General features: G+C 35.8%; 1 protein-coding gene across 1 annotated transcript in view; it reads right to left on the minus strand.

Moving 5' to 3' along the window:
* Positions 1–25,131, minus strand: part of NDFIP2 (Nedd4 family interacting protein 2) — a 67,347-nt gene that overhangs the window by 13,945 nt on the left and 28,271 nt on the right. Inside the window, exons 3-5 of the mRNA XM_073894403.1 lie at positions 19,156–19,321; positions 13,185–13,318; positions 6,889–6,982 (exon numbers count right to left, since the gene is read on the minus strand). Of these exons, the coding sequence (XP_073750504.1) occupies positions 6,889–6,982; positions 13,185–13,318; positions 19,156–19,321 (394 nt within the window). The remainder of the gene's footprint in view (positions 1–6,888; positions 6,983–13,184; positions 13,319–19,155; positions 19,322–25,131) is intronic.

Genomic DNA, 25,131 nt, shown 5'->3' on the forward strand with positions numbered 1-25,131 from the left:
GATACAAAATAACAAAAAAGTACCTACTGAGTCATTGTGTTTTCTTTTTGCTCTCTGCCAGCAGTATGGATTCCTAGAAGCTGTGCTCATGTAATATAATGTGTTATGGACTGAACTGTGTCTCCTCAAAATTCAGACTGAAGCTCTAACCAGTGTGACTGTATTTAGAGACAGGGCCTTTAAGAAGATAATTAAGGTTATAAAGGTAGAGCCCTTATCCACTAGGATTGGTATCCTTATAGGAAGAGAAGAGACACCAGAGAGCTCTCTCTCCACCCACATGTAGGAAAGAGACCATAGGAGGAAATGGCAAGACAGCTGTCCACAAGCCAGGAAGAGAATCCTCACCCAAACCCTAATTTTCCAGCACTTTGATCTTGGACTTCTAGACAGTCTCCAGAACTGTGAGAAAATAAATTTCCACTATTTAAACCATCCAGTTGATGGTATTTGTCATGGCAGCTCTAAGAGACGAATACATAACTTTATCCTTCTGTAACTGGGTTAAACACTGGGAAAACAGTGAAGTTGGTGACGACTCAAGCATAGATACACTTTTTAGGCCCCTTGGCCCATAAGGTAGCAAATAAAGCTGAAAAGGTCCTTAAAATACAGAAAGGGCAGAAGCATTCAATTCTAAATCCTCTATGACATGCCTGAGTCGGCAAAGGAGAATTTAATAAATGTATGCTAAACCTTAAGTGTATAAAATCCATAAAATTAGGAACAACATATAGTAGAGGCAGGCAAACATATACATGCCTCTAGAAAAAAAGACAAGAACACTTTTCTCTTAGCTCTACTTCATTCATGCCATGTTTCCCTGGAAACCTAAGACAAATTAGGAAGCTTAAAAGGTGTAGGGCACCTATTCCCCACACAGTAAGGCCCAACATGGAATCCAAAGAAGCAAAAGTCTTATATAGCCTATATTCCTTAGAAAAAGTAAGATTTGGGGTAGCAAGCAGCAGGAAACAGAGCAATTAACTCAGAAAAGTTGGTAAAAAGAATGCTTACTGTTGCTCCAGTTACACTTTACACATTCACCTTCCAGTGCTTCTTTATAAGAAAGTGAGTCAGACAGGTTAATGACATTTGAAAGAAGGCTACCACTTTAAATCACGTAAAAGGTGAATGCTCAGGTAAGGATGGGGAAGGAGAACATTACTACTACCTTCACCTAACAGCACTTTATAATTTATGACATTTCACATATTTTAATTTAACTGATCCTCGCATTAGTCTTTTAAGAAGGGCAAGGTCAGAATTAATTCCATTTACAGAAGGACAAATGGAGACTTAGAACAGTGATATGCCACATAAACTCGCAAAGCAAGAGGTATAGTAAGACAGGAGCATCCAGGTCTTTCACCTCTCCAGTAACCATTTTATTATACCACCAACCTACATAAAGAGGGGAGCAAGATAACCTAGAAAGCAGTATTGTACACCACAGTTTATCCTTTAGCTAATAAGACTTTACTTTTAAATTTCCAAAAGCTGCAAGATACTTATTAATAACAAAGGGGAAAACTTTATAGTGAAGAAAGCTGGCAGACACCATCTTAACCTGATGAGAGTTGGCATCACCAGCAATAAGACGTAACTATAGATCACTACCTCCTGATATGATACACTGAGAAGGGCACATCATTTCTATGGTATTCTTACAAAAAAAAAAAAAGAAGAAGAAGAAGAAGGGGAAGGGGAAGAGGAAAGAAGAAATGCATAACCTGAATCTAATCATGAGGAAATATCAGGTAAATCCAAATTGAGAGACATTCTACATAACAACTGGTCCATATTCTTCAAAAGAATCAAAGTCATAAGAAAAAAAGACTAAAAAACTGTTCTTCAATTAGGAACAGACTAAAGCAAAATGGCAATGAAATACAATATATAATCCCGGACTATAAAAAGGACACCAATGGGGGGTGCCTGGGTGGCTCAGTCATTAAGTGTCTTGCCTTCGGCTCAGGTCATGATCCCGAGGTCCTGGGATCAGCCCCACAACAGGCTCCCTGCTCTGCGGGAAGCCTGTTTCTCCCTCTCCCACTCCCCCTGCTTGTGTTCCCTCTCTTGCTGTGTCTCTGTCAAACGAATAAATAAAATTTAAAAAAAAAAAAGAAAAAAAGAACACCAATGGTACAACTGGTAAAATTTGAATAAGGTCTGTAAACTAGTTAGTACTATTTCATAATGTTAATTTCCTAATATTGATCATTGCACTAATGTTACATAAAATGTTAATACTTGAGAAAACCAGATGAAAGTTACATGACAATTGTATTATTTTTGCAAATTTTTCCTAAGTTTTAAATTTAAAGATGTAAAGTTTAAAAAGTTTTAAATTTTTAAAAATCTGATACTTGTTTTGAAAATAAACAAAAGAAAATCATAAATGAATATACACATGATCCTAACAATGAGCACTTATTTCTTCAATCACAGAAAAATTCTTAATACATATAAATTCACTAGGTTTCAAAGACATCAAGTTCCTAGACAAGGAATCAATTTCACTAAACTTAATTCTGAATTGCATACAGGTAAATTTCTCTCTTATCCTCAAACAATTCTCCTCATTTAATCAATTAGCCATTAAGAAAGACATGATGCTAACAATTTATTAGTTTTAAGACATTTCAGCTGAATTATAAGCAATGAGATGACCAAAACAAATTTTTTCTTGTAAACAAGTTTAATGCTTCACAAATACTACATGACTTTCTTAAGGTATAGTTACAATTTTTTTTTTAAGATTTTTATTTGAGAGAGAGAGAGAGAGACTGCATGCACAAGCGGTGGGGGGGCGGGGGAGGAAGGAGGGAGAGGAAGAAGTAGACTCCCCGCTGAGCAGGGAGCCTGATGCAGGGCTTAATCCTAGGACCTTGGGATCATGAGCTGAGCCAAAGGCAGAAGCTAAACTGAGCCACCCAGGTGCCCTGTAGTTACAATTCTTAAGTGTTCCTTTTCTGGATTCACTTACCATCTACAACATCACCTAAAAGCTATATAATTATAAACCCAGCTCTATCTGGACAGAACAAGTCATCAATGTATTGTTTTTCAGTATGTGTGATGCCCAGACAATCTCTTTAAGAATTTTAACTTTTATGACTTGTCCATGGTAGGTGCTCAAAACTGCTTATTAGTGAATACAGATGCTCAATATCAACAATCCTTGGGGAAATGCAAATTGAACCACAATGAGATACTACCACACATCTATTAGAACAGCTATAATTTTAAAAATTGTCAGTACCACATACTAGTGAGGATCAGAGCAACAGAAACTCACCGCTGGTGGGAATGCACAGTGGTACAGCCACTTTGGTAACACAGTTTGGCAATTTCTTACAATTCAGAATTCACATTTCAGAACAGTATTCTAATTCCTTTTAAAATTACAATTTAATATGTCTTTAAATGTGTTTCCCTCAAGTCTAAAAGGGGAATAATGGGGGCTCCTGTGAGCTCAGTTAAACGTCCAACTTGTGATTTTGGCTCAGGTCATGATCTTAGGGATTGTGGGATCGAGCCCCACGTCGAGCTCTGTGCTCAGTGGGGAATCTGCTTGAGATTCTTCTCTGTCCCTCTCCCTCTGCCTCTGCCCCCCCCCACTTATGCTCTCTCTCAAATAAATCCATACATCTTTAAAAAAATAAAAATAAAGTAAAATGGGAATAATACAGGTGATTAATTTTTACTATAGCATGAATATTCTTCAATTCTGAAGATTCACACATGGTACAAAATTTCTTAAACAGAGTCTATTACATATTTAAGCATTATAGTCCAAGGTCATTTCCGCAGACTATCAATTATCCAGTGGACTAAATCTTAATTTCTAGCTTTTAACTAACAAATAATTGACTTCCATTCCACTCTTTTAAAAACTCTTAAAAATAAGATCAGATACAAGTACATATGAGGCATTCTGCTCTGACACTTCAAGGGATTATGAGAAGCAAAAATTATCAAGGATATTTTCTGAACACGAACATGCAATTATTTTACCAAATTTATGTGTAAACTTGTTTAGGATTACATGTGGTAAGAGATGGAAATGTGGATGCTATAAGAGATAAGTGAAGAATTAAACCATCATAAAGTTCTAATTTGAAATATTCTTATTGATATTCACTGTAGTTTTATTCACACAACTTATTATACCTGAAATGTTTAAGTTATAAACCACGTTAAAGAAAATCTGTTTCTGACAAGAGGTGTTGGTAAGGATGTGGAGAAAAAGGAACCCTCATGCACTGTCGGTGGGAATGCAAACCGGTGCAGTCAGTGTGGAAAACAGTATGGAGGCTCCTCAGAAAGTTAAAAATAGAACTATCCTATGACCCAGTAATCACACTACTGGGTATTTACCCGAAAAATAAGAAAACACTAGTTCAAAAGGATATATGCACCCCTATGTTTACTGCAGCATTATTTACAATAGCCAAATTATGAAACAGCCCCTAGTGTCCTTCGATCGATGAATGGCTAAAGATGTACACACACAAACACACACACAAAGTAATATTATTCGGTCATAAAAAAGAATGTTATCTTGCTATCTGCAACAACATGGACGGAGCTAGAGAGTATAATGCTAGGTGAATTAAGTCCGAGAAAGACAAATACACCGTGGAATTTAAGAAATAAAACAAACAAGTAAAAAAAGGGGGGGTGCGGAGAGAGAGATATACCAAGAAACAGACTATAGAGAACAAACTGGTGGTTACCAGAGGGGATGTGGGGGGCGGGGGGGAGTGAAATAGGTGAAGGGGATTAAGAGTACACTTATCAAGATGAGCACTGAGCAATGTAGAGAACTGCTGAGTCACTACACTATATTGTACACCGCAAACTAATATAACACCATATATTAACTATACTGAAATTAAATTTTAAAAACTTAGTAACATTTTAAAAAGAAAATCTATTTCTGAACCACAGAAATAGAAAAAAGAATAGAATCTAAATAACAACTACTAGATGAAGCATGAAAAATATAGCAAGTTGCAATTTGAAGAATAGCCACTAGATGGTAGTGATTACAAATAAATCTATGCTTATCAAAGCAAATACACTCAAAAACACTGGCCTACAACCTACCAGAAAAAAATATATCAGGAAATGAAGTCCAAAAATAATTTATAATTTTACTCTTATAATATTGGTGCAATATTTGTAGAATAGGGAACATAAAAAAATAAGTTATAAAGATATCATTTAGTAAAAATGTAGTAAAAGCAGGTAATTTACACTAAATACATGAAATATATATCTTCGTATTAATACACCACAGGTCAAAAATAAAGGCAACTAAGTGTGTAGGTTACCAAACATGTGCAACACTGTTTTATCATCAAAATGTTTCCAAATCTAAAAAAGGGGGGGCTAAAAAGAAGACAGGATTAAGTGAAATACAGAAATGGAGAAATAATCACTAAGCTGAGTCATATAGATGGTATCAAATCACATTTTTATACCAAGAGACAGGTATTTATAATACATATAGTACAATAAACTTAAATTTCCTTTTCCAATTAAGATTTTTAAAATACATAACCATTAAAGGAATTAATATTGACACTACTCTTTTTATAAACAAAATATGTGGGAAGCCTGTTATGAATAATAAAGGGTTACCCGTTGAACTAAAACTAAGGAAAAAACTAACATTGACTAGACTAATAGTACAAAACAGTAGTTATTTGTAGTCAAGTGTTCTTTTCCCTTCCATGGTACCTACCATCATATCTAACTACAAATTTTAACTAACGACACAAGATTTAAATATTGCATATACATTAGCTGGTTGCCAAGCAGAACATAATTTACTAAATTTGAAGAGAAAAATGTAACTGCTTTCCCACTCACCGACCCACTTCTGAGTGGTTATCTACTTCTATTCTTCAGCAGATGAAATGAAAGAAGGAAAAGAAGCAAGAAACCATTTCAAAATGGAGGATTAGTGATTTCCCAGACTCAAAAGTAACTCAGCTCAAGGTATGTATTTTCTGTATTTTCTATTTTTAAAGTTGAACATGATACTTTAAATAAGAAAACTATTTCTTAGTTTTATCAAAATAAATTTTATACTTAAAATGAATTAAATCAGCATTCTATGAGAGCTTGATCATTTAACCAGGTTGAGGGCAGAAATTTACCATATCTAGTCTAATAAATATACTTATATGAATACTGGATTTCAAAAACTTAATTTTAGCAATTAAACAATTGAAGTGTCATAATATTATGTATTGAGTATACTCTCTGCCAATCCCCGTGTTAGGAACTGAAATAATAGACTATAACACAGTCTTCCCTCAAAGTATAAAGTCCACTTTATAAATTCAGGTATTTAAGAATTCTGCAACATGCTAAAAAAATCATACTTAGGTTTTTGGTCTTCTAATTCCTTACCATTCCCCCCAAACAAGATATATTTGCATTCTTTCGTGTCTCGAATCACATTGTTCCAGATGCCTAGAATATTTCCTTTTCCAACCCTTGTTCCTGCTTAAAGACACTCAAATGGAAGTCCTTTGCTCCAAAAGCAGAATTTACAGTTTCATTCTGCATGCTCCTACATCACTGCATGGACACGCAACATTTCTCATGCAAAAACATAGTTTAAATATATTTATATAATTCTATATAGTCAGCATCTAGCATAATGACTGTAATACACTGTTATAAGTATACTAAATACTAGGATTTTTATTGCATCATATGATCACATAGTTCAATATCAGGAACAATTTACATTTTAAACAAAGTAGTCACCCATTAACAATATCTGCCTTTCTTCACAATGCTACTTTAAATACACACACAGCTAATACATGCAAAAAAACAATTTGGAAATGAAAAAACACTTACTGAAAAATGCCAGCATGAAAATCCCATCATTACCCACTCTGAGCTGGTCTGCATCACTAAAGTCATCTCTTTGTTGGCACTCTTCCTCCTGAATCTGTAAAACACATAACATTAGAACAGCTCACTAAAAAACTAATTACAACTTTATTATTTAAGTATAAAGATAATTTAAATAAGATCAGATATTCTCAATTTGTTGTATAGACAAATGATAAAATGAGAACAGTGTCTGGCACAGAGTAAGTATTCAAAAACATTAGCAAGTATTAATTTTTCATGGGCACCCTTGAAAAGAGTAACTTTAAAAGAAAACACAAAAAAAGATAAAAAGTAAACATTAGATTAATGAAAATATATCAAGAAAGATGTGACTGACACATTTGCACTGAACAGTAAAGAGGAATTTTCATAATCAGTGGTGGAATCTAAGTGGGTATGATCTCTATGGCTGGCAATTTGGAAATATTTATCAAAAATAAAAATGTACAACCCACAACTGTATGGTCACTTAATCTTTGACAAAGTAGGAAACAGTATCCAGTGGGAAAAAGACAGTCTCTTTAACAAATGGTATTGGGAAAACTGTACAGCAACATGCAAAAGAATGAAATTGGATTACTTTCTTACACCACACACAAAAATAAATTCAAAATGGATTAAAGACCTAATTGTGAGACAGGAAACCATTAAAATGCTAACACAGGAAATAACCTCCTTAACATCAACCGTAGCAACTTTTTACTATGTGTCTCCTGAGGCAAGGGAAACAAAAGCAAAAATAAATTACTGGGATTTCATCAAAATAAAAGCTTCTGCACAGTGAAGCAAACAATCAAAAAACTAAAAGGTAACCTATGGAACAGGAAAAGATATTTGCAAATGACATATCTGATAAAGGGTTAGTATCCAAAACATATAAAGAACTTATAAAACTCATCACCCCAAAACAATAATGCAACTTAAAAATGGGCAGAGGACATGAATAGACAGTTCTTCAAAGAAGACATCCAGAGGGCCAACTGACACATGAAAAGATGCCCAACATCACTCATCATCAGGGAAATGCAAATGAAAACTACAATAAAATATCACCTCACACCTGTCAGAATGGCTAAAATCAACAACACAAGATACAACAGGTGCTAGGGGCGCCTGGGTGGCTCAGTTGGTTAAGCGACTGCCTTCGGCTCAGGTCATGATCCTGGAGTCCCGGGATCGAGTCCCACATCGGGCTCCCTGCTCAGCAGGGAGTCTGCTTCTCCCTCTGACCCTCTTCCCTCTCGTGCTCTCTCTCATTCTCTCTCTCTCAAATAAATAAAAATAAAAATCTTTATTAAAAAAAAAAAGATACAACAGGTGCTAGCAAGGAAACCCTCTTGCAATGTTTGTGGGAATGGAAACTTGGTGCAGACACTCTGGAAAACAGTATGGAGGAAGGCTCCTCAAAATGTTAAAAATAAAACTACCCCACAACCCAGTAACTGCACTACTAGGTATTTATGAAAAGAATACAATACTAATTCAAAAGGGATACATGCACCTCAATGTTTATAGCAGCATTATCTACAATAGCCAAATTATGGAAATAGCCCGTGTCCATCAATCAATGAATGGATAAAGATATGGTGTATATATACAGTGAAATATTACTCAGCCATAAAAATGTTGCCATTCGCAATGACGTGGATGAAGCTAGAGAGTATTATGCTAAGCAAGTAAGTAAAAGACAAATACCGTATGATTTCATTCATATGTGGAATTTAAAAAACAAAACAAACGATCACAGGGGGAAAAAAAGAGGGGGGGGGCAAACCAAGAAACAGACTCTTAATTACAGAGAACAAACTGATGGCTACCAGAGGGGAAGGGGGTTAAAAAGGTGATGGGGATTAAGGACTGCACCTGTGAAGAGCACCAGGTTTTGTATAAATGTTGAATTACTAAATAGTAAACCTGAAACTAATATTACAGTGTATGTTAACTGGAATTTAAATAACAACTTTAAAAAAAGAAAAAAATGTACACAGCCAACAATTCCAGCTCTTGAAATATATTGTACAAATATACAATATATTCCCACTTACAAGAAATGATGTATTAAAGATAATTCACTGCAGCAATGTTTTTTGGGTTTGTTTGCTTTTTTAGAGAGAGGGAGAGGGAAAGAATCTTAAGCAGGCTCCACGCCTAGCACAGAGCCCGACACAGGACTTGATAGCACGACCCTGAGATCATGACCTGAGCCGGGAAATCAAGAGTCAGACACTTAACTGACTAAGCCACCCAGGCGCCCTGCAGGAATAATAATAGTATGAGCAAAATATTAAGACACAATCTAAATGCCCATCAATAGTGGGCTCTAGTCAGGAGATAATTCTCCATGAGTCCTTCATGTTTCTACACATCTTCTAGGTAGAGGCACTGGCTGCCCTTCTTCCTTATATTGCAGACAGCTTTGGAAGAGATAGTGTCTCTCCCCAGAGCAGAGATTAGTGACCAGGAGAAAATAATGGGTTCGGGGTGCCTGGGCGGCTCAGTCGGTTAAGCATCTGGCTTTGCTCAGGACATGACACCAGGGTCCTGGATCAAGCCCTGCATCCTGGCTCCTTCTCAGTGAGGAGCCTGCTGGGGAGCCTGCTTCTCCCTCTCCCTCTGCCCCTCCACCATTCTTGCATGCACGCTCTCTCTCTCTCTCTCTCAAATAAATAAATTAATTAATTAAATCTTTAGAGAAAAAAGAAAATACTGGGTTCACTAAATTCAGGGTTCCACACTGTGTGGAAACATTACTTGGCCCTCTTCGTGTTTCTCAGTGGGAACTGAGGCTCAGGAGACTGGTCAAGAAAATGCTAATACATTCATGGTAGTCTCACTATGTACACTGCCAAAAGAAAAAGATTTTCAAAACCATACTGCTCATTATTTAGGCAAAAAGATCCCTAAAACTCTGCAATCACATATCGTAAGCAACCCTCTTAGAGAAAATACAGTGATTGGCAATAACTATATATTAATAAAATTTTGTATAATTTCAAGTTAATTCAAGAAATAAACACTAAAGCCCAATGTGAGCCCCTCTAAACCACTGTCAACATGAGGGCAAGAATATAAATATTTCATACTTTTTTGAGATTTTTATCATATGACATCATTTTTAAGAAGACAGGAAACATGCACAAAGATGTCCTTTACAACATCAACAATGATAAACACAGACACATAATCACATCTGAAAATAATCCAACTGTTCACTAGGGAGGAAGAACCACTAAATTATAATATATTGATTCCATGGAATTTCACTAAACCATTAAAGAAGAAGCATTTATATAAAATGCTTAAAAATAAAATATAATAGCTCTATAATAATTCCAACTACATTAATTTATAAATCCTAAAAGTGGTAAAAGACACCAAAATATTTTAAAATGAAAAGCTGTGAGAAAACAAGTGTGGTATTTTCTTCTTCCTAATTTCTTACACTGCTAATTTTTAAAAAGCTTTCATCAACTTAATAAACTGTAATTTATTAAACACCAAATATGCACCAGGTAATAGAAAGGTGCTAGAAATGCAAACAGAGTCCTTATCCTGGAGTGGCTCACAATTTATAAAGTGATAGTTTTTATGTCAAAAAACAAATTACTGAGAAACTTTAAAACAAGGTACAGGGGCACCTGGGTGGCTCAGTTGGTTGGGCTACTGATGCCTTGGTCTAGGCTCAGGTCATGATCTCAGGATCTGGGATTGAGCCCCAGCTGGTGGGCTATGCGCTCAGAGGGGAGTGTGCTTGAAGATTCTCTCCCTCTGCCCCTCCCCCAACTCCAGCGCAAGCTCACACTAACGCACACACTTTAATAAATAAATCTTTTTCAAAAAAGGAGTTAGTTTCTTTAAGTCCATTTAATCATCCCATAATTTACATGCAATCCTGCACATTAGAAATAGGAAATAGAAAACAGTATTGTTTCCAAGTCTCCTGGCTACTACCTATATTCTCCCAATGAGCATGGATTTAAGACTATGGACTCTGAGAAACAAACTGAGGGTTCTAGAGGGGAGGGGGGTAGGAGGATGGGTTAGCCTGGTGATGGGTATTAAAGAGGGCACGTTCTGCATGGAGCCCTGGGTGTTATACGCAAACAATGAATCATGGAGCACTACATCAAAAATAAATAAATAAATAATAAGGAAAAAAAAAGAAATAAGCTTTCACACCTCACCCAGTTGAAATTCATTTACAACTGAATACATACTCAAATGCTAATCAGACCAGTTTTCTATCTGAATCAGGTATAGAAACCCATACTCAATCATCTTTTGCAGAAGAGAGGGTGCTGGAACCCTGGGTTAGAAACTGATGAATTTAAGAGTCTTTTACAAGGACCTAAGTAAGTCTCTTCTGTTCAATTATATTTTGCTTTATGAAATTTTCCAAAATCTTCAGAAGCTGGAGTTACAATGATATCAGAAGCAGTTGAAAACGGAAAACTTTTCCTTATGAACATGTTCCAATTCAGACTGGCATCATATTACTTGCTAAAAACAAGACACTGGAAATGATGACAATGAAAGGTTGGAATAGAAAACACTTCAGAGTTTTCTCTCCAAAAGAGAGAAAACTTTTTTTATGCTTTCCCCAAAGCAGAGAGCAAGACAATGCTTGCTTCTTTCTCTTCAGAGTTAAGGACCTTTGTCATTTCCAAGGTCTCTAGGGAGATACTCCCTGAGAAAAGGAGTTATGCCCTTCTCGTTCACAGAGAGTGCATGCATGTATATAATGCATGTATAACCATGTACGTGCTAAGCAACCTAGAACTGATTTTGATAAACTCCACACTACAGATCTATGCTCCTTCTCTATGATTCTCTCCTCTAAGTATCAAAAATCCTTATTGACTGAGCTGTATTTTATGCCACTGTATTAACAAAGACTTACTTTCACCCTCCGAAGGAAATGGCATAAATAATAAATTTGAGGCTTACTGTCTTTACTTATGTGCCCAAAGCTATTTATGTTGACATTTAACTCTGTGTGTGTTGGAGTATGGGAGCGGGAACAGGCATGGAAAGGGATGGACTGATGAAAAAAACCCATCCAGGAAAAAACACTCACCTATCAGATAATCTACTTGTTGGGCTCTGGCCTAATGGCCGAAGAAGAATGCTGTACACAGAATCACTTTTCTCTCCCTTTGTCCCTCACCTAATCCTAGCTTTCTGTGTAAAGTGATTTTGGTGTCTTTTCTTAAACAACATGTGATGAACCTAGGAAGCTGAAATGATATCTCTAAAGTCTGAAGCAAGAAAAAAAGCCAACAAACTCTAGCCCTGCTTGCAGCCATACTAAAATGTAAATAACGGGACGCCTGGGTGACTCAGTGCGTCTGCCTCCCACTCAGGTCATGATCTCAGGGTCCTGGGATCAACCCCTTGTCGGGGCTCTCTGATCAGCGGGGAGTCTGCTTCTCCCTCTCTTCCTCTGTGGTCTCTCGCTCTCACTCTCAAGTAAATAAATAAAATCTTTTAAAATAAATAAATAAAATGTAAATAACTTCCACCTTTTATCTGACTGTAGAATAGCATACATGCTTCTCGTTGATTCTTCACTCCTGAGACAGTCACTCCTTTTACCAGAACAAGAAGTAATGTACATGTATATCACTGACTCTTACTCTTACTGAGACAGGAAGAGAAGACAGAAAGGACAGGTATCATTCAAAAATTCTAGGGTGGGATGTGTAAAAGTGGACATACACACACAAAGTGAATTGACAAACATAATTTGAAAACTGGTAACTTATTTCTCTGTGCTTTTTAACCTACACTGAGTTCATTCATGGAGTCACTAGACTGGCTCTGCTAATAATACAAATGAGTAGGGAAAAAGATAATTTATGATTATAATTATGGATCACAGAACCTAAACTATATGAGGAGGGAAAGAAGGACATCAAGAGAGAAGAGGTCTATGGGGTGGAGTATCTAGAGTAAGGAAGTCAGGGGATGGGAGTGAAAGCACATGAAAGGAGAAAATCAAGACTTAGGAAATGTACTGGTAAAGACAAGGACCACGATTACGATGGGCTACACAGGAAAATCAGTAGAAATAGAAATGAGGAGGTAAAGGAATGGAGAGGTGAGTACCAATTTCACCAAAAAATGACGACCCACCTAAAAAGTAGTAGAGAAGATACTAAAAAACAGTCTACGTGCACAAACACTCTGAAACTCAGACCTATTTTTGACATTACTAAACATGATATTCTCAGAAGAGAGCAACCAGCCTGCCTTACCCTCTGAGCTGTCTCTGCGGCTGCGGCTGCCATTGTGGCAGCCTTGGCCTTCTCAGCTTCATCGTACGTAGGAAGGGAGGTAGCGACGCTGTAGGGAGGTGGCACAAGATAAAACTCACTGTAAACTTCTGTATCTGAAGAAAGGAATTAAAAAAGGATAACCATTAAAACAAACTATTTAATAAAATTTTTACAGCCAAAAACAATTTAATAATTTACAACAGGCCACTAAAGACTGTTACTGCTTTTTGTAGTCCTATTTTATAAGCTATGTAACATATAAATTACTACTACAACCATATATGTTAGTTTAGCCCCATATTTATTATAAAGGGAAAAGACTGATAAATATCACCTACAGGCTGATATACAAAATAAAAATATCAGGAATGAAATTCTAAAAATCTGTGTGTAAGGGGAGTGAGAAACTCACCACAGGTGAGCACCTTCTGTACCTATGCTCAAAGAATTTAATTTTCTTGCTCATAATCTCACAGCCAAAAAGTAGATATATCAGGAATAGTAACACTTAAATAGTTCTAACCATTTAATATGCCACTTCTATATACATTTACCCTAGCAACTCTGAAGTTCAGAGAAGTAATTTGCCCAATATTGCACAACCAGTAAGCAGGAGAACCCAGGGATTTCCCGATTCCCAATATCTGCTCTGATAACATGTGAGGTTCATTTTTCTACACAGCAGTTTTAGAAACTGCCCGAATCTCTTCAGCAAACTATTTCTCTTTGCTTAAAAAAACAAAAAAACAAAACTGATGATTTTTAGCTTTTTTAAAACTCTTGTCCCTCTCTTCCCATTTTTTCCTGTATCTACCTAGTTTTTTAGATTTTCTTTTTATGAAGACTTTCTCCCTCCCCAACTTTTAAACTATTTTTGAAATATGATCGGGCGCCTGGGTGGCTCAGTTGGTTAAGCGACTGCCTTCGGCTCAGGTCATGATCCTGGAGTCCCGGGATCGAGTCCCACATCGGGCTCCCTGCTCAGCGGGGAGTCTGCTTCTCCCTCTGACCCTCTTCCCTCTCGTGCTCTCTCTCATTCTCTCTCTCAAATAAATAAATAAAATCTTTAAAAAGAAAATATGATCTCCAGAAATATAACACAATAGTAAGTGCAGAATACTAATAATTAAAAAAAAAAACAAACGTGCATCACCTATCACCAACTTGAGTGGTACAAGTAAAATGATACATACAGGTCAATAAACTGATTAGACTTATGCTAGAATCATTACCATGAAAAATAGGTAGGTTCTCTCAGTAGTCCATACTATAATGTTTGACATCAGTTCCGTGGTTTCCTCATTTTACCTATAGTTTTTGTACATTTTCTCCATCAGAATTTCTTGCATTTCCAACATGAAAATACATTTCACTCTAGCAATACTTTTCCTATTGTATTTTAATGGATATTGACTTTAAAATAAGCTTTTTTAATGCTATCAATAAGACCTAAGTATCTGAAGCTGGGTAATTTTTAATCCAATCCTAGTAGCAGTGTAATACTGAACATTATCCACCAAAAAGGCACAGGAGTCATAAATTCTTAGAAATGACTTATTATTCAGATGAAAAACACGACACACAGTCAAGTAAATATATTTCCTTAGGTCTGAAGACTAGAATAGAAGAAAAATTAAGCGAAAGCAATGGTTATGAATTTTAAGGCACTAACATTAAAATTAGAAATTTAAAAACTGGAACAATGACATACATCATCCAAGAAGAGAGATCTTTTACATTAACAACAGATATGTGAGTTTTCGAAAAGTTCTAACTCCCACGACAGACAAAAATATCCTATCCAATAACAGATGAAAGTTGGGAAGAAGCACTATTTTGCTACTGCTTTAATTTTCACTGGTTAATTTTACTTATTTTGTCTACCCTTTAAGGCAGCAGTTCTCAACCAGAAAATTTAACGTCTGAGGAGTCCCAGTCCCAGCTCCGTAAGCTGTGTGACCTCAAGCAAACCACTTAAGCACTTTATGAAGCTCTACTTTCTCATCCATAAAACTGACCCAGCAAGTCTATTACTTGCTATTATGTGACAGAATTTAAGCATATTCAAGAGGACTCTGTAAACTGTAAGGCATTATACAAATGTCAACTATTATTATTGATGCTAAATCTATAAAACCAGTAAGAAAGTGACCTACTGAAAAACATAATCACAGAAAACTGGTACTGCCAATGCTTCAAATACAACACTAAGAAGCTGAAAAAAAAATAATATCAATGGTTTTCATTAAAGAGATACAAACTCCTAGAACTACTTAATTCTTGTGCTCAATTACAGTCATTTTCATACAGATGTAAAAATAAAATTCTGAGACCAGGAGTCACACAGATTATAAGAATAACTGAACACCCAGGTACCAGACTCCACTTGTCTTACAACTGAAAATTATCTAACCTTTAAAAATGGCATGCACCATTATCAAAACTATTCTAGGGGCACCTGGGTGGCTCAGATGGTTAAGCATCTGCCTTCAGCTCGGTCATGATCTCCAGGTCCTGGGATCAAGCCCCATGTCAGGCTCCCAGCTCAGCAGGGAGTCGGCTTCTCCCCCTCCCTCTGCCTCTCCCCCTGCCTGTGCTCTCTGTCTCTCTCTCTCAAATGAATAAATAGAATCTTAAAAAAAAAAAAAAACTATTCTAAGGCACAGAAAAATGAGAAGCTTCCTAATTCATGCTATGTTGTTTCCACAAAATTTATACTAAAACCATAAGAATAGTACATAAAGATCCCACTAATAAAACTGTAAAACTTCTAAAAAAAATTAACAAATCTAAATCCAGAAGAAATTAGAACACAGTGACAATTTATTCTCGGAATACAGAAGTTGATTGGCTTAGCCCTGGGTGTTATACGCAAACAATGAATCATGGAACACTACATCAAAAACTAATGATGGAATGTATGGTGATTAACATAATAAAAAAACTAATGATGGAATGTATGGTGATTAACATAATAAAATTTAAAAAGAGGAAAAAAATCTATTAATAATATATTTCATTACATCAAAAATTACAGGAGAAAAAACATGTAATTTTGTGATAAGGTCCCAAAAAGATGACTTCAAGGTTTCTGGCCTCCTGGAGCCATTTACTGAAATGAAGAGTGACAAAGGAAAAGGTCTGGTGATTGGGGAAAAGGCAGTAGACAGTTGTAACGGTGCTGAAACTTAACTCTATTCTTTGAAACTCTTCCTATCAAAAGGAGGAGACTAATTCCTCAACTGTCCTGAATGAAGACTAAACTTAGTGACTCACTTCTAACAAACCAAATGTGGCAGATGTGACACTGTGTGATTTTTGAAGCAGTGCCATAACAGGTGATATAGCTTCTATCTGCTTTCAGAATGCTTGTTCTTGGAACCCAGCCTCCATTCAGTGAAGAAGCACAGGCCACCATAAGAGGCCACATATAGCCGTTCTGGCCAACAGGCCCAGCTGAGGCCCTAGTTGAAACCTGCATCAGCTGCCAAATATGTTAATAAGGAAGCTGTCAAGGTGACTGGAGCTCCAAATCACCAAAAGATGATAACCACATGAGATCCTGGGAGAAAACTGCATAATTGAGCCTAGCCCACCGCAAAAACCATAAGAACTAGTAACAGTGGTTGCTATTGTACTCCATTTGGCTTTTACACAGCAGTGGCAATGGTGACCACAACAAAAAAATTACAATTTCAATCTTAGCATTCCATCATTCAAACACAAGATTCAGCAAAACAACTAATTTTCTTTCTTCAAGACTATCATCAAATAGATTTTTTTTTTTTAAATCTAGGGTAGCAAATTCACAGAACTATATTCTGGAAACTTACAGAATAACGAAGAAAATTTAGTCCATAATAAATTTTAGCAAGCACTAATCCAGCTATTTAATCCAAAGACAAATAAAACTACTATAAATCAATATAAAAACTGTCAAACAGTCCATCAAACTGGGCACTAAAAAAGCATATTGATCAAATAAACATTATATGCAAATAAGAGTAAGCATTTGTTGATTTATTAGTGAGAACACCTTCATAAAGATGATTTTCAGTAACTGCATAATATTGTAAATGAAAATAGTAAATGGTCTTTTTACACAACCCATATGGTCTAGATAAAATCCATAGAGGCAGAAATGGTAACCAGAGAAAGCTGGCAAGGGTTTAAGAGAATAATGATACTAACTGCAGAAAAGCAAATAAAGATGAAATACTCTAGTGAAGGGTTTTTTAATATTAAAACATTTTTATAACACATTTAAAAAATGTTTCATAATGAATATATAAAATATTTAGAGATTATTTATAATAGTACACAAAAACATATTTTAAATGTTTTTTTAATTATATAATGATTAACTTCAAGAAACAAGTGCTGGTGAGGATGCGGAGAAAAAGGAACCCTCATGCACTGCCCGTGGGAATGCAAACTAGTACAGCCACTCTGGAAAACAATATGGAGTTAAATAAAATTAAAAATAGAACTACCCTGGGGCGCCTGGGTGGCTCAGTCCATTAAGTGTCTGCCTTTGGCTCAGGTCACGATCCCAGGTTCTTGGGATCGAGCCCCGCATCAGGCTCCATCCCAGGTTCTTGGGATTGAGCCCCACATCGGGCTCCCGGCTCAGTGGGGAATCTGCTTCTCCCTCTACCTCTGCTGCTTCCTCTGTTTGTGCGCGCGCTCTCTCTCTCTCTCTCTCAAATAAATAAATAAAATCTTAAAAAAAAAAAAAATAGAACTACCCGATCCAGTAATCACACTGCTGGGTATTTACCCAAAGAATATGAAAACATTAATTCAAAAGGATATATACACCCCTGTATTTATTATAACATTATTTACAATAGCCAAATTATGGAAGCAGCCCCAGTATCCATCGGTAGATGAGTGGATAAAGAAGATACAATACACACACATACACAATGGAATAATACTCAGCTTTTTAAAAAAGAATGAAATCTTGTTCTTTGCAACAACATGGGTGGAGCTAGACTGTACAATGTTAAGCAAAATAAGTTGGCCAGAGAAAGACAAGATATCAGAGAATTTCACTCATATGTGGAATTTAAGAAACAAAACGAAAGAAAACACAGAGACAAAAAAACAGACTATTAACCACAGAGAACAAACAGATGGTTAGCAGAGGGGATGTGAGTAGAGGGATGAATGAAATAGGAAGGGGGTGAAGAGTACACTTATTATGAGCACTGAGTAAAATACAGAACTTTTAAATCACTATATTGTACACCTGAAACTAATATAACACTGTATGATAACTATACTGGAATAAAAGTAAAAAATAAATTATATGATGATTAACCTAACATTACTGGGAAAATATAAATTGTGACCAGAGAAATAGATAAAGGTAGTTCTTTAGAATGACCTGAGAGGATAAAATGAATCATAGGAAGCAGGAAACACTGCCTCGTGTCCAGGAATTATTACCTTGTATATATGGTTATATTATGTAGACCTTTCACCTCCGTTCACACATACCACATTCCCACTCACACTCAGCACTAATAACACCTTGTTTTATAGCTATGTAGGTAGATACACACAAACACAAATACATATGTGTATATAGATACATATACCACATACGCATATATCTATAAATGTATACCTATATATACACATAAATTCGTATACATATATACACATTTATTTATTTCTTCCAAAAGGAATATGCCACTCCATTGGAAACATTCTAGTAAGCAGAAGAAAGTTTACACTTTTAATTTTTTTGAAAACAACAATATAAGACTAGTAATATATGAGTAAATATTTTATACACTATCCTTTGGAAAACCTTTTTGTAACAAAAATCATAAAACCAGTAAGCCTTTAAGAGACTCTATAATTAAATAAAACCATACTGGTTTAAAAAAAAAATGAGTCACTAAAAATATTACTAGTTATTTCATACTAAAAATAATACCTGAAGTTGTAGGTACTTCCACAGTAATACTACTATAAGGTGGAGGAGAAGAGTCCGTTTCAAGTACCGATGCTGAAGGAGCAGTCTGAACGCTCTGCGGTGTTGGGTTTGAAGTTGATGGCTGCTCTACAGCAGATGACTCTGAATTATCTTCTTCATTGTGTAGCTAAGAGAACAAAAAAGAAATATTAATGTCATTCTGATTATTATTTTTAAAAATTTTAAGCGAATTTTTAAAGATTATTTCAGGCAAAGGATCACCTTTTAGTTAAAAACAAAGTAAAGATGCACAAAATTTGTAAGAGACTGAAGCAGTCATTAAGAAATTAAGATTTTGGTAGTTTCTTTACAATAAAAAATGAAGTTCAAATTAAGAATTTATAAAGAAAAACATCGTGACTATAAATAGATTCAAATTCATTCAATCCTATAGTAAATATTGACTACCATGTATTAATCACTGTGTACTACAAAGAAAAATAAAGCCATCTAATAATTAAACCACAAAACCATTTCTATTACACTAGTATCTAGAATAATTGAAAATGTAACCTGAATTAATAAAATGAAATAATAATGAACATTCCAAAAATGTAGAATACTCTAAGGAGGTTTTCTCAAGTCCAAAATTTTGGAGTTACTTATAAAGCAAGATGAATCAATGTGTATATAAAATCCTGGAAGATGTTCTTCAACACAACAAATTTATTGAAAGCTCAGGAAGTGCAAGATAATAGGTCGGATCTGCAGTCATTTAATTCATTTAATCCTCACAACAAATCTATAAAATAGAGAATGTTATCCCCATTTGACAGATAAAATGGGGGGGTGGGGGGGGACAAAAGTGTAGACACCTAAAGTAACTTGCCAGACATCAAAACGGCTAGGAAGGGTCAGACCAAGAATCAAACCTAAGTGGCAGGGCTATAAAGACTTCTTACTCCATTTATAACTAATCTTTTAAATGCTCATTTGTTAGGAAGTGGTAATAACTACATGTAGGCAAGTTAACTGTAGGTCAACCAAAAGCATCAATACTCTAAAAAGTGACTCATCAAAAAGGTACTTAGATATATTTGGAGAAGAGTTATTAAATTTTTTAAGACATTTTTAAATCCACTAGAATCTTGGTTTGAAGAAACACTACAGGCCTTCAACATTATTCAATTTTTACATCTTAATTATTCTTGTACTTTACGAAAGTCAATGTTAAAAATAATCCCCCAAATAAATTTTGTCACACAGCAAATCTGTACACACACAAATCTGACTTTTGTGAGTAGTGGAAAAAAAAAAAGAGCATGCAAATTCTTGCTCCGCCTTTTAGGAGCTTTGATAAACCTCTGTGCCTCAGTGTCTCTAAGTATACGTTCTAAATGCAGCCAAAATCCTCACAGAATTGTAAAATAATATTTGGAAAGCATCTAGCATTAACACCTAGCACACAGAAGGCATTTAATAAATACTAGTTTCCTCCTTCTTCCCCTTTAGTTTAATAGACTTTATTTCGTGGCCTGAAATAATTTGGTGCTATCAGTCCAATAAATGGTCATTCATTTGCCTCTAAAAACATGCAAAGTAAAATTTACTTCACTGCTGTTTGCACGTGTCTTGGTAAGTGACCACCCTAGCACAATACTTCTGTGAGTTCATAAATTATATTTTATCAGAACTAGCATAAACATACCTAAAATCATTTCTCAAGTTAATAAGACAGGGTTTTTTCCCATAGCGCCAAGGTTTAGGTAATAAAATTCACACAGAAACTGAATTGTAAGGTCAAACAATCATAAAGTGAATTTCCTATGAGCTTTGTATTTACCTGCAGCAGTTTTCTAAGTTGGCACTGCATGACCACCCTCCTGACTAGCTACACTCTGCCTCAGCATCACCAAGCATCTTCCATGTTTCATGTAACAAAGTACCCGGAAGAATTCCTAACTTAGTCATCTCTGATCATACTTCAAAGAGCAAAAATATTAGATGAGCAAGTTAAGGCAAATAAAAGTAATGTATAGATATATACTTAGCATTATCAACTAAACAATTAACAGTGATAGTATCAAAAAAAGGAAACCACTGTTCCATCTCTACCCTTAATGCTGCAAATGTGGATGAACTGTATTACAGAAAAAGATCCTGTATGACAAAATAGCTCTCCTCTGGTTCCTCACAAGAAATACTCCCTACCATATCAAATACATAAATGTGCTCCCCAGAATGACCAACTCATTTTTAAAACCTTCAAAATGTATTCGGGGCGCCTGGGTGGCTCAGTTGGTTAAGTGGCTGACTCTTGATTTCAGCTCAGGTCATGATCTTGGGGTCCTGGGATCGAGCTCCCCCCCCCCACATTGGGCTCAGCAGAGAGTCTGCTTGAGGATTCTCTCTCTTCCTCTGCACCCTCCCCTTGCTCGCAAGCTTTCTCTCTAAAATAAATAAATCTTTTTAAAAAATGTATTCAAATAACTGCAATAAAAAGAGTAATTACAGAGGGGCACCTGGGTGGCTCAGTCAGTTAAGCGTCTGCCTTCAGCTAAGGTCGTGATCCTGGGTTCCTGGGATCAAGCCCTGCTACAGGCTCCCTGCTCAGCAGGGAGTCTGCTTCTCCCTCTCCCTTTGACCCTGCTCCTGCTCTCTCTCTCTCACAAATAAATAAAATCTTTAAAAACAAACAAAAAAGAGTAACTGCAGATACTTTTACATATGACCTCAGAAGTAAAGCTTTGGTACTTGTAAAACACACCCTAAATTATTTCAACTGCCCTACCTCACACCTCACAGTTTTATTTTTACAAAATTATAATATACAGTGAACATTTGCCATGTATCAGCAGTAAAACCCAATAACTCAGTCAATAATCTCTACCCACTGTAACAGAGAACTTCCAAAAGTCAACTTTTTAATTTTGATATCTTTGGTGCCTCTATAAATCAACCTACTTTGGTTGCCTTTTAACTAAATTCATTCAAAAGTTCAAATCAAACTACATGTCCATCAAATTAAACAATGTCCTCTGTAGAAATTTTTCCTTAATCATGCTGTGCAATGGTTCTATTTTACATTCTTTCAGGATTATCATAAATAGCAAAAAAAAAAGGGGGGGGGGACAGAGATAAGTGGGGTGGGAACTACATATATACAATAATGAACGTGGCTCTGTGTCCTGTCCACACATCACCTCAAAAGTTATCTTCCTAGCTTGTTCTATTTTTGAGCCTCCTGGAAAAAAACATGGGCAACAACAGCACATGAAAACGAAAAGACGTCTTTACTATAGTAACCAGGGTGATGAAAAGTTGCCTATATTTAGCCTGAAGGATAAAAGGATGCCAAGAGGGCTGGCTGTCTTAAATGTATCTATAGTTCGTCTTTACTTGATGTATATCGATTACTTTTAATGGTAAGAAAAGCATAAGCATTATGATTAACTCTGGCTGGAAGTCCAGCCTTCCCATGTATAAACTACAGTTTCGTTTCCTTTGTCAGCTTTCCTTTGCTGTAGAACTTCATTCTATCTTAAGATGATAAAAGATTAATAAATGTAAGCTTTGCTTTTGAGAAGCCAGAGACCTCACTAAATGTTTTCTAAACACACCCAAATGAGAATGTATGGATGTACTATAAAGTGTTGTTTAACGAGCAGTGTTTGGAAAAAAAAAAAACTGTAAGTTGTTAAAAAAAAAAAAAGTATGTGAAGAGCTACTGTATTTCGTATACTGCCATATTCTGACTACATTTAGTACCAGAAGACAAAACTGGGAAGAACAGTTCTAGCTGCAAGGAGTTAAATTTTAACTAAATAAAAGACCTTTAAAATTTTAATTAGATCCTTCTTTTTCCATTAGATCTTTTAAATTATTAGAACACTAGCTTTTCTGTAGGGCAACAAATACCTTCAGGCAGATTTTAGATGGCAAGGCTGCTGTCTAACTAGGATGACCATTACAGCTGTTTTTTCCCAGGACAGTCCTACTTTACACCTATTATTTCAGGGCACCACTCAATTTAGCATTTTCTCCCCCCCTTTCATTCTCAAGAAAATTGAATGGTCAACCTACATATAATGGGATTTTTGCCCTTTGTATGATATTAATAGATGACAAGGGCTCCTTTAAACTCTAAGATGATAAGGCTCTAGCGAAAACCTATGGTAGTCTCTATCAATCTATGTTGCCTTATTTAACACCTGAATTAGAGAAAAAAAACAGATTAGAGTTGCAATAAAATCAATTGGTAGAGTCAAGCTACCCATTTTTAATTACCCAAGAAGAAAGTGAGCTTTCTTATCTACGCTGCTAGGGAAAGGTAACAGCAGGAGCTAAGAAGAAATCCCTGCAGAGAGCCCAAGTGATCTAAACCAATATGCTCAGAAGATAAGTTCCCACAAAGCACTGCTGCTTGGCAAATGAAGCTAGATTTTCTATCAATAAAACTAAATTACAGCAGTCTTCCTAATGTACATAAACCATACTATTAAGTAAATTAACAGAACTTAGTTTTAGGAATATTTCCACTAAAACTTCACTGTCTCTGGACATTTTTCCACAAATGAAAGCTAGCTTATGATAAAGCAAAAATATAAACAATTAGGGAAGACTATAAGCAACAAATGAATATTAAACTGTGAGTTGGCAATCATGCCTAGTTTTCAGTTTCTTCTCTTTAAAGTACAGAATTCTGGTTTGGCTTTATATTTCATATTATAAACATATTTCTGCAAGTAAAACCTTTCTTCTTAGTATGAAAGAATATCATTATTTCATGGTGCTCCACAAAAAGTACCATGAGCTCCAGATGCTCCATCACCTGAACGAGTCTGCAAAATAACTGATTAAAACAAAGTGTCATCAGATATTTTATCAAGGCACAACTAAGCTGTCTTTTAAATAAATAAGGGTTGTTTCATTTTAAAATTGCTATTGTCTGCTCACAACAGGTCAACTGAAAAAAAAAACACACACACAAAAGAGTATATACAGTGTAACAATGTTTAAAATATTAAGAGAGATGTTATTTGTGTAATACATATGTGCAATCAAAATTTCTGGAAAGATAAGCAAGGAACAGGAAAGAGCAGTAGGTGGGGAGAGAGACTTCATCGTTCTCTATTTGAATTTTTCACACTAAACATAATTTGAAATTTCTAATTTTTAATAAACCCAAAATGCAAAAAAAATGAAATCTCTAGTTTCTGGCTTGGTGTATCTCAGAAGCAATGAGGTAATAAGGGTAAGCATTGTATTCTATGATAAAAAGCTTTCTCCAACTTAAATTTTACACAGTATCATTACAATAGTTCCCTGGGGTTTATGTATATGCAATTTCCTATTAAAAATAACACAACCCAGGGCACCTGGGTGGCTCAGATGGTTAAGCATCTGCCTTCGGCTCAGGTCATGATCCCAGAGTCCTGGGATCGAGTCCCACATCGGGCTCCCTGCTCCTTGGGAGCCTGCTTCTCCCTCTGCCTCTCTCTCTCTCTCTCTCTGTCTCTCATGAATAAATAAATAAAATCTTTAAAAAAAAAAAATAACACAACCTGGAATTATAGTCAAAAAATAAACATTTGAAGAATGTAATACAGAATCCGTATCTGTTTTTTTAAGGAAAAATAAGGAGAGGGATAATTAATGGGACAACAGAATGATTAACGAACAGAAGACAAAACTTATCCTGCCAGACTAGACTGCTTCTCTGAGCTTCAGACCTGTACGTCCACTTGTTAATATTAATTCCTATATACGTTCAATTCTTTCCCTTCCATACCACACATTCCATGCCTAGTTAACCTGTACACATCATTCAGATGTCAGATTAAAACCAAGTTCTCACAAAAGCTTTTCCTGTCTCCCAAAAGTAGATTAGGACTCTAGTGAGCGCTAAATGAAGCAGGCGGGGAATCGGAGGGGGAGACGAACCATGAGAGACTATGGACTCTGAGAAGCGAACTTAGGGTTTTAGAGAGGAGTGGG

Source organism: Callorhinus ursinus, unplaced genomic scaffold (genome assembly GCF_003265705.2).
Source record: "Callorhinus ursinus isolate GAN/ISIS: 27379988/994484 unplaced genomic scaffold, GSC_fseal_2.0 scaffold7, whole genome shotgun sequence".
Lineage (NCBI taxonomy): Eukaryota > Metazoa > Chordata > Mammalia > Carnivora > Otariidae > Callorhinus > Callorhinus ursinus.